The 10900-nt window shown below is 55.3% G+C and overlaps 1 protein-coding gene across 1 annotated transcript in view; it reads left to right on the top strand.

Annotated features, from left to right (window-relative positions):
- The first annotated feature begins 3777 nt into the window (after positions 1-3777).
- The window catches only part of LOC102572867 (E3 ubiquitin-protein ligase TRIM39), a 31626-nt gene continuing 24503 nt past the window's right edge, over positions 3778-10900 (top strand). Inside the window, exon 1 of the mRNA XM_059724796.1 lies at positions 3778-3958. Coding sequence (XP_059580779.1) covers positions 3778-3958 — 181 coding nt within the window. The remainder of the gene's footprint in view (positions 3959-10900) is intronic.

Raw genomic sequence — 10900 nt, 5'->3', positions numbered from 1 at the left:
CCTCAGCCTTGTTCCCAGTGGTGGTGTCCAGTGTGGGGTCGAAGGCCGGCCCTGGACACAGCAGGTACCTGGAAGGCAGCACAACTGGCTAGCTCTGGGCAAGTTGAAAACAGTGCCGCCTCAATGCTACCCCTAATCCTGCAGCACATAAGAGGAAGAAGAACTATTAAATATAGTTTTACTCCACTCCACCCCAAGGTCTCAGGGGTTCTTAGATACTGTTTTCATTTTATAGCCCTTGTTAATTATTCATCTAGGATTCTTCTCTGTGACCTTCATATAACATGTCCCATCTTATTGACATGTGTGTACAGCAAGTTCCCACTGCAAAAGCAGTCTGGACTCGTAACCTTTCTCTAGTATTGCTCATGTGTTTTTGACAATCACATCTTTTGCATACAAGCCATTGACTTGTCTTCTCAAGTCAATTGCTCCAGCTAACCAAAGGGTGTCATGGGACGACAAATTTATTGCAGTTTAAGGGATTTTAAACCAAGGTAAAGTAACATTGAACATGCAGTGCTTAATACTAAAGTGGTGTAACCCAGCCCAATCCGTGATAAATGTAGCTTGGACTGAATATGGAATAAATCAACATGGATAGAGAATATAGAAGTTTACACTTCATGTTTCTGCACCCCCAGCCTGGAGTAGGTGACTGGTCTCCCCAGCAGTAGCTCACACTCTTAGTTCCTCCCCAGGGACAGCTCCTCTGGCCTCCCAGCTGCCCTCAGCTGCTCTAGTCACCTGCACCACACCTGATCTGCCCATTTATCATTCACGTGAGAAAGGCAAAGACCATCAGTTTGTGTTGACTACCCCCCTTCATGCTTCCGTTCCCTCGACTAACTGACTACCCACCCACCTGACCAAGTGCCTGCCCAACCACTCATCCAGAGGTACATCTGGAGCTGTCTGCCACTCAACCCACCGGAGATGCCAGGAGACTCCTGACCTCCACCCTGTGGGGAAAAGACCCTTGAAGGGAAGCTTTGCAGGAGCCATCACCACCAGGGTGTGTGTGAATGCATCACACTAGCCATGGCTACCCACATTCATAACCGTGACTGGAGAACAAGGCCAAAGCAAAACAGATGAAGGGTCTCAGAAGGAGAACCAGAATGAGGGCCAAGACCCATGAAAGCCGGGTGCTGTGTGGGACACGGGAGGAGAAAATGGCATCTCCACAATCAATGCCAGATCAATGCAGAAGCACACGGGTGAGGCTCAGCCACCTGCCCCACCAGGAGACGCAGGGCAGCAGCTGCAGCAGCAGCAGGCGCTCCTTGCCACCTTTCCAAGGGAGGATGCTGTCCCAGCACCTGCTTGTGGGAGGAGGACTGTGTTCCTGCTACCTGGGCTGTTCTGACTGAATTCCCATCCCAGGCCCTTGCCTTTGCTTCCAGCTCACTTGTGTACAAAACAATCAGGCTGCCATGACCCCCACTGCACCTAGGTCAGTACTGGTGGAGTTGGCCACTTCCTTGGAGTTTAGATCTGCTCTGCTCGTGTAGTTCGCCAAGCCCTTGAAAGAATCAGCCCTGCCTCCTCCCAGGCTGGGGCAGCCCTCGTCCATCCCAGAAGGTGTGTGATCCTATGCTGATCCCCAGCAAGTTAGGCACAGAAAACACACCACTAGTGATGGGGGCAGATGGAGGGCCCTTCTCCCTTTTAGCCCAATAGCCTAGTCACTGGGGCTCCTGCTTAGAGAGCAGGAGACCCAAGTGCTGGGCCCCCTTCTCTCAACCTGAATATCTCTCTTTCCAGCAAAGTGCCCTCAACACCAGTGTCCCCAGCTCTCTGGGCAAAGCTGGAGCTCTGGCAATGAAGAAAGGTGGAGGGAGCTGAGCCCGTGGCTTGCAGAGTGGGACAGGCCTTGCCCTAGAAGGGAAGAAGCCCTGGGGATTTCTCCACAGCTGCCTGTCCATTTTATTCAGTGACAGTGGGCATGTCTACACTTTTATGACCCTACTTCACATTAAATAGGTAATGCACATTAATGCACATGTGTACAAGAGCCCACTAGTGAACAGCCAAGTGCAGAGCAGGGCCCACCCCGCTAGGACAAAAAGCCAGGTTCCTCTGGCTTGGGCCCCTTGCAGCCTCATACACATTTCCCTGTCTAAGGGCTTGGGCCTGGGTGAGCGGATAGTGTTGGTGGAGATGTTGTGAGCACTGCTTGGGATTTTTTATTGGTGCATTTGGAAGAGCTCCTGCTGCAGAGCTTGCTGCCATGTGTGGGGCAGCACCCACCTGTCTCAGCCTTGTCTGGTCTGCACCTACCTGCTGCCAGCATGGAGCTACAGCAGTGCTGGGCAGGACTGTCTGCTGTGGGAACTGTGCCAGCACAAGCCCTGGTCGAGTTCTGTGGCACGCACAGCTCTGCTTGTGTCATCACCAGCGAACACTGCTTTACACCAGACAGGACCTTCCCAGCTGCTCTATTCACTACCAGGACCCCCACCAGCACCTCCCCTGCAGCCCTCCCAGGCCAGGGATGTCTCAGGCTAGAACCAGCCCCTGGGGCAGTCTCATACCCTGCAGAGCCTGTGTGTGGGGGGAGGGCTGGTGCTGACCCTCCCCTCCCCTGGCTCTCTCCCCCTGGGCCCAAGGGCTGTTGCACTGGAGCCTTGCCCAAGCCTGGCAAGGGAAGCACCTTGACCACGTTGCTAGGCTACCCAGGGTAATGATGGGGAGATTGAGGAAGCAGAGAGATGAGCAGTTGGCATGTTGGAGGAGGTGGCTAGGAGGCAAGCTCTTATCCAGGAACATTATGGAGGAACAAGCAAGTCATCAGAAGTCTTGAGAACATCAGCGATGAAGACAACTATGGATGAAGCTACAGAGCGCATGGCTGAAGAGGAGGTGGGGGTTGTTTGACGGGCAGGCGGTGGGGCAAGGTGGTGGTGTTGGAGGGTAGGAAGCAGAGCAAGGCAGAGCTGCAAGAAGGTTTCAGAGAGAGGACGGCTGACACCCGGAGCAGCGGTGGATCTGGGGTGAGAGCACTGAGACTGTGGGGAAGCTTCCTATTGTTTGTGGGGAGAGGGAGACCCAGGAAGAACAGTGAACCTGCGTGTGAAAGCCACCCTGAGCCCTGGGGGGTGAAGGGGAAACGACTATGTTGGGAGCAGACCTTATGACAAGGTTTCTCTTTGAGGACTTGAAAGTCAGTCCTAAAGATCTGAGCTGCGTGGTGGTGTTTGACAGTTCCCACCACTGGAATATAACCTTTTGGAGCCAAGCGGCGTACTCTGCCTTCTGGGCCTGGTACGCTGAAGTGGCAGGCAATGAGGATGTGCGGGGTCTACATTTTGAAACTGGCCCAGGAGAGAGTGCTGTACTTTAAAATGTACATGGATGACTTAGAGCCTGAAGATGTGAGGAGGTGGCTAGAGGGGTGGGTCCAAAAGATCCTGGACATGGAGCATGTTCTGGACCAGTGGCAAATCTGGACTGGGGCATGGAGGGCCACGGTGGTTTTAGAGGGAGACCTGAGACACCTCGGGGTAGAAGATAAGGCGCCTGTCCTCTGCGGTGTCAATAGGGCCCCACTGAGGGTAGGTAACATAACATGGCCAGCCTAAACTCTGCAGCAGGTGTGGCTTGGAAGGGCACTTACCTGCCTTCTGTAGCCTGACTGTTTGCTACAGGTGTGGCAGCATGGGGCACCGGGCCAAAGCCTGTAAAGAGCAACTGAAATGTGCTGGGTGGAGGCGAGGGGCACCTGCAGCACCAGTGCCCCATTCACATGCAAACAAGGTGTGCAAGCCACGCGCAATGGGAGAGGTGAGTGAGCAAGATCTGGGGGATGCAGAGGCTGGCAATTCCAACACGGACACTTTTGTAGTCAATGAAACACTGGAAGAAGAGCAGAAAGATGATGTTATTGAGGCAGCAAATCTATTCACACAACGAAAAGAAGAGGTGCAGATGGAAGAGGACCAGAGCGAGAGGCAGGGTGAGGAGTGTGGCAGAAATGCCACCGTGGGTGCCCCTCTCCAGAGACCTGTCTCAGCCAGCCTGGGAGGCTGGTGTTTCATTCCTCAGGGTGGGGATCTCCCACCTGGTCTACATGACAAAAGCCTGGCGCCTGGGAGGCGATGCTCTAGTCACCTGGGCAGGGGGGAAAGACCCGGCCCTGCGCGGGCCCAGGTAGCCAGGGATGCTGGGGAGATTGGTCGGCTTGTGGCCAGTATTGGCAGCTTCGATTGGACCGGGCTGCTGAGGTCAGAGAGGTTATTTAAGGGCTCGGTCCAAGAAGAAGGGGGTCAGCCATTAGCCATGCGGTCATCCAGGTGAATCTGAGCCTGGCTCTCTCCTCATCACCGCATGCTCCAAGAGTGCCCTGCCTCCAGAGGATACAACAACCACCTCCGGACGATGAGAGTGAGTAAGCTACTAAAGATCCGATTAGATATTTAGTTTCAGTAACTCAGATGCGTTTAAACGGCTACCTCAGCCACCCTGGTTTGCTCTATGGGATTCCTTTGATATTCCTGTAAGATTTCTATGATAGTGCTCTACCTTTTACCCTGTTTTCACCCTACCCCTGTAATCAATAAAGTTCTCCTTTGTGACCGGTGTGGGAGACTTATTGAGGGGTGGGTCTAAATTATGCCAAGGAGGCCCCTTAGGTCTGTGGACTAAGGGAGACTTTCCTAATAAGCCCCTGACTTGGGGAAGTGCCCCAAGTGCTGGTATTGGATCTAGTACCCATTGGACGATCAGGCCTGCGTTCTCCAAGGCGCGCAGAGCAAGAAGTGAGTCCAGAGCCTTGGATGGTGGCAGCGGGACCCCAGGCTAGCGGGTGTGCTCCAGGGAAGGGGTCGGCCGGACGGGAGGCACCCTAAGGGAGGCACTCGGAGCCTGGAAGGTGGTCGGGCGCAGGGAGGTGGGCGGCTCAACGCAGGAGCGCCCCCTACTGGCCCGCCACACGTGGTGGCAGAGGTGGGATCCGAATACCCTGCTGTATTTGAGGCATAATTTGGGAAAGGAATAGAGTCACTGAAATCCCTTGAGCAAACAATTTCTAATTTGACATCGGGTCGACTGGATAGGGTAGAGAGTCAGGATGGAGGACGAGTATGTCCGGATGACTGTGCCCGAACTGAAGGAACTGGCAAAAGAGAGAGGCCTTCACGTGAAGAAAGGGCTAAAGAAGGAAGAGCTGATTAAACTTTTGTGCACCAGCGAGTCAGAACCAGCATCAGCTTCATGCTTGTCAACTCCTGGGCCTGACCCAGGACCACACTCCCGCTCGCCAAGCCCAGAGGCTGCCGGGAGATCACTCTCTGAGAGCGAGCAACAGAGACTCCATGAGAGAGAGATGAAAAGGATGGAGCTGGAGGCCCAGCGTGAAAGGGAACAGCAGGAAGAAAAGAAGGAACAACGACGGCTGGAGGAGAAAAGGATGGAGCTGGAGGCCCAGCACAAGAAGGAGCAGCTAGAATTGAAAAGGCTGGAGCTCGAGGCCCAGCGTGAGAGGGAACAGCGGGAAGAGAGGAGGATGGAGAGGGAAGCCCAGTTGGAGGCACAAAAGATAGAGCACGAGCAGAAAAAGCTCGATGCTCAGCTCCGTCTGCAGACCATTGGGGGAAACGCGAACCCTCCGCAAGCGTCCGGGGAACAGCCCAAACTGGACGTCTCCGCCTTCGCTCGCTACCGAGAGGGAGACGATCCTGCGGTGTTCCTAAGCAACTTCGAAAGACAAGCCCAGCGGTGCAAGGTGCCGGAGGAAAAGATCATGATGTACCTGTCTGCTCTGGTAGAAGGTGACATGGCGGTGGTCCTGAACAGCCTGCCCTCAGACGCAGCTGATGACTATAATGCCTTCAAAGCTGCTGTGTCCAAACGGTTCAAGTTAGGACCGGATTATTTTCGGAAAAAATTCCGGAATGCGCGCCCACAACCCGAAAAGTCATTGAATGATTATGTGGTCATGTTGTACGACACATGCAGTAAATGGTTAGCTGAAGCCAAGGTTGACAATTTAGATAAGGCAAGCCATCTCCTGGTGCTGGAACAATTCTATTTTTGGTGTCCGAGAGAGATTAAGACCCTGGTCAGGGATAGCGACCCCAAAAATGGTCACGAGGCCGCAGACATTGCAGACCGACTGTTGCTAAACCGTGAGAGGCCTCCCTACTCTGGGAAGGAGCAAAAAGGGTTCCAAAGAGGGGGGAAGGGAGGCCCAGGTCAAAAAGGGGAAAGAGGGCCACCTCCTGCCGAGCGCAAGGCGGCCCCAGATTCGGACAAACCACCCAATTCGGAAAAGAGGGGGTGCTATAACTGCGGGGAGCAGGGCCACATCAAGCCCAACTGCCCAAAGCTAAGCACTAGACCCAGGCCCGTCAGGCGTGCAACAGCCGTGAGCAGCGAGGGGGAGGGCCGGAGCCCCTCTGAGGAGAGTGTCTGTTGCTACAGGATCACAAACTCGGAGGAGGTGATGGCCCCCCACCGGACCATGATCACAGTGAAGGGGAGGAGGACCCTTGTGGGGGAACTGGACACGGGGGCCAGTGTGACACTGATTAGTTCCAACCTGGTCTCACCTGCAGACATAATCCCGGGGAAGACCCTCACTATTCACGGAGTGGGGTCCGCACCCCAGAAAGTACCGGTATTCTGTGCCCCCGTCGTGTGGAACGACTGTGCAACGTATCTGGAAATGGGGGTACTGGAAGAGGCTCCGGCCCCCATCCTGGTGGGACGGGATCTTATAGAGCAGGAAGCCCAGCTCCGGAGGTGGGAACAGATCCAAGAGCCAAAGCCCCACACCGTTCATGCGGTGACTCGCCTGCAGAGCAGGAAGGCTAAAGAAGGGGGGTTAGGAAATCCCCGGGAGAAAGTCACACCATTGGCCGCAGGGGAAGGGACCCCTGCAGACGGCGATTGCACCCTGGTCCCAGAGGGAACCGGTAACCCCGAGGGTGGGTTAAGTGACAGTCCCGGGGAGGCGTGCATTCCGTCAGTGGCAGAGGGGGGTGACACTAGCAGGGAGGAGACCCAGGAAGTCCCTGTGGGTGAGTGTGCACTCCCTGCTGATTGCCTAGTTGGGCAAGAGGAGTTCAAGCAGGAGGTTTGGGAGGACCCCAGCTTGGAGGGACTCCGGCAGATGGCTCAGGAGCAAGAGACTGAGTTCACTCCGGACAAGAGGGAACAGGTGGTCTGGGATAAGGGGCTTCTCTATCGGTTGTGGGTGCCAAAGAACCATGCCGAGACCAGGGAGCCGCAGCGCCAGCTCATAGTACCCCGGAAATACAGACAGCAATTGCTTGCCCTGGCTCATGATCTACCGTGTGCTGGTCACATGGGCAGGGAACGGACACGCCAGCGGTTGCAGGTGAACTTTTTTTGGCCCAGAATTGCCCAGAATGTGACGGACTATTGCAAATCTTGTGAGACATGCCAGCGGACGGGCAAAAGCGGGGACAAGAGAAGGGCTCCCCTGCAGCCCCTCCCGATCATAGACCAACCCTTCCACAGGGTGGCCGTGGACATTGTGGGACCGCTGAAGCATAGGACTCGTAGAGGAAAGAAATACATACTGACTCTGGTGGATTACGCAACGCGGTACCCGGAGGCAGTTGCCTTGACCTCCATCGAGGCACCCGTGGTTGCTGATGCCCTCATCAAGGTCTTCTGCCAGCTGGGTTTTCCCTCCGAGATCCTGACGGACCGGGGTGGGAACTTCATGGCGGAGGTAATGGAGTGCCTGTGGGACTGCTGTGGGGTGCAACACCTTAAGACCACAGCCTACCACCCTCAGACAGTTGGGCTGGTGGAAAGGTTCAACGGGACCTTGAAAGGGATGCTCAAGGCCTATGTGGACTCCAACCCCAATGACTGGGATGAGAAACTGCCGCATCTGCTCTTTGCCTACCGGGAGGTGCCCCAGGAGTCCACTGGGTTCTCGCCCTTCGAGCTGATGTTCGGGAGGCGAGTGCGAGGTCCTCTCGATTTGGTGAGAGAGGAGTGGGAAGGGAAGATTGCTTCCACAAAGACCTCCATGGTGGAGTATGTGCTTGACTTCCGTCAGAAACTGACTGACATGATGAAGGTGGCACGGGACTCCCTGGGACAGGCCCAGGAGAAGCAAAGGTCCTGGTATGATGAGAAGGCCCGCTTACGTACCTTTGAGCGGGGTGAGAATGTGATGGTTTTCCTGCCACTAAAAACGGACAAGCTGCAAGCTGCTTGGGAAGGTCCCCATGCTGTCCTGGACAGACTGGATGATGTGACCTATGTAGTGGGTATTAAGGGTAGGAAACCTAAGACAATTCACATGAACATGCTTAAACCCTACTACGACAGAAAGGAGATGGTATTCTGGGTCCCCTCCGTTGAGGGAACTCCGGAGGACCCCGAGGAGCCGGTCATGTATGGAGACTGGGACGGCGAGGCAGGGATCGAGGAACTCCGCCTGCCGGACCATCTGCCCTCCCAGGACAAGGACCAGCTGCTCGCAGTGCTCAAGGACTTTGAGACTGTGTTCTCTAACAAACCAGGTAGAACGGACCTGGCGGTACACTCGATAGAGACGGGCAGCCATCGCCCTATATACTCCCGACATTACCCAGTCAATGAGAAAGTGAGGCAAGAAATAGAACGGGAGATCGCAGAGATGGAGGAGTTGGGGGTAATCCGGCCTTCGACGAGTCCCTGGGCCAGTCCGGTGGTGCTCGTCCGGAAGCAGGATGGGACCATCCGGTTCTGTGTGGACTACCGGAAGCTGAATGCCATCACCACCCCTGATGCGTACCCTATGCCCAGGATGGACACGTTGCTGGATCGCCTGGGCCCAGCCAAGGTGATCTCAACTCTCGATCTGTCCAAAGGATTTTGGCAGATGGCCCTGGACCCGGATGCCATAGCCAAGTCTGCCTTTACCACACCTACGGGGCTATACGAGTTCACAGTTTTACCTTTCGGTTTGCGCAACTCGCCCGCCTCTTTCCAGAGACTGATCAATAATCTGCTGCAAGGATGTGAGCAGTTTGCCATGGCTTACATCGATGACATCGCCATCTTCAGTCCGGATTTCGAGTCGCACCTGACTCACCTGACCACCGTGCTAGGTAAGATCAAGCAAGCTGGTCTTACGGTGAAAGCCAAGAAGTGCCAGTGGGCACTATCGGAGGTGGTGTACTTGGGTCATCGTGTGGGTGGAGGTCAGATTGCTCCCTTGTGGGACAAGATCGAGGCCATCAAAGACTGGCCACCTCCCCAGACCAAGAAGCAAGTCAGAGCCTTCCTTGGCCTGGTGGGTTACTACCGAAGATTTGTCCCGGGGTTTGGAGCAACCGCGGCCCCGCTGCACGAGCTGACCAAGAAGGGCAGCCCGGACCCGGTGGTCTGGAAGCAGGGGTGCCAGGAAGCATTCGACACCCTCAAGGCTGCCCTGGTCAAACAACCGATCCTGAAGGCACCGCTCCAGGATAAACCCTTCTACGTGGCAACGGATGCCTCCGACGTAGGACTGGGAGCTGTGCTCTTACAGGAGCATCAGGAGACACGGCACCCCGTGGCGTACCTCAGCCGGAAGCTAATCCCTCGGGAGCGAAACCTGTCCTCCATCGAGAAGGAGTGCTTGGCCATCGTCTGGGCCCTGAACAAGCTGAAGCCTTACTTGTGGGGACAACAGTTCACCGTCCTGTCGGACCATGCCCCACTGCAGTGGCTGCAGACCATGCACAACACCAATGCCAAGCTGCAACGTTGGTCCTGGCAGCTGCAGGAATTTAATTTTACGGTCCAACACAAAAAAGGAAGCCAGAAGGTGATAGCGGATGCCTTGTCACGAAAGGACTCTGGGTAGCAAGTCCTTGGGACTTGGGACTAGTGAGGAGATCACTAGTGTAAGACTGCCATCAGGTTTTATGGTTTCTATCTGTTATTGTCTTAACTTGTTCCATGTTCCAGGTTTTTCCCTTTTCCTTCTTCTGGCATCCCGTGGAAACTCCCTGACCCGACACGCCCGGACCCACGGCCCTGAGAGGCCCCGTGTCCGAGCTTGTAAAGGAGGGGGGGGAAGTGTGGCAGAAATGCCACCGTGGGTGCCCCTCTCCAGAGACCTGTCTCAGCCAGCCTGGGAGGCTGGTGTTTCATTCCTCAGGGCGGGGATCTCCCTCCTTGTCTGCATGACAAAAGCCTGGCGCCTGGGAGGCGATGCTCTGGTCACCTGGGCAGGGGGGAAAGACCCGGCCCTGCGCGGGCCCAGGTAGCCAGTGATGCTGGGGAGATTGGTCGGCTTGTGGCCAGTATTGGCAGCTTCAATTGGACCGGGCTGCTGAGGTCAGAGAGGTTATTTAAGGGCTCGGTCCAAGAAGAAGGGGGTCAGCCATTAGCCATGCGGTCATCCAGGTGAATCTGAGCCTGGCTCTCTCCTCATCACCGCATGCTCCAAGAGTGCCCTGCCTCCAGAGGAAACAACAACCACCTCTGGACGATGAGAGTGAGTAAGCTACTCGAGATCAGACTAGATATTTAGTTTCAGTAACTCAGATGCGTTTAAACGGCTACCTCAGCCACCCTGGTTTGCTCTATGGGATTCCTTTGATATTCCTGTAAGATTTCTATGATAGTGCTCTACCTTTTACCCTGTTTTCACCCTACCCCTGTAATCAATAAAGTTCTCCTTGTGACCGGTGTGGGAGACTTATTGAGGGGTGGGTCTAAATTATGCCAAGGAGGCCCCTTAGGTCTGTGGACTAAGGGAGACTTTCCTAATAAGCCCCTGACTTGGGGAAGTGCCCCAAGTGCTTGTATTGGGTCTAGGACCCATTGGACGATCAGGCCTGCGTTCTCCAAGGTGCGCAGAGCCAGAAGTGAGTCCAGAGCCTTGGATGGTGGCAGCGGGACCCCAGGCTAGCGGGTGTGCTCCAGGGAAGGGGTCGGCCGG

The sequence above is a fragment of the Alligator mississippiensis genome, chromosome 1 (assembly GCF_030867095.1).
Source record: "Alligator mississippiensis isolate rAllMis1 chromosome 1, rAllMis1, whole genome shotgun sequence".
Taxonomy (NCBI): Eukaryota; Metazoa; Chordata; order Crocodylia; family Alligatoridae; genus Alligator; species Alligator mississippiensis.
This window is presented reverse-complemented; position numbering and strand designations above follow the sequence as displayed.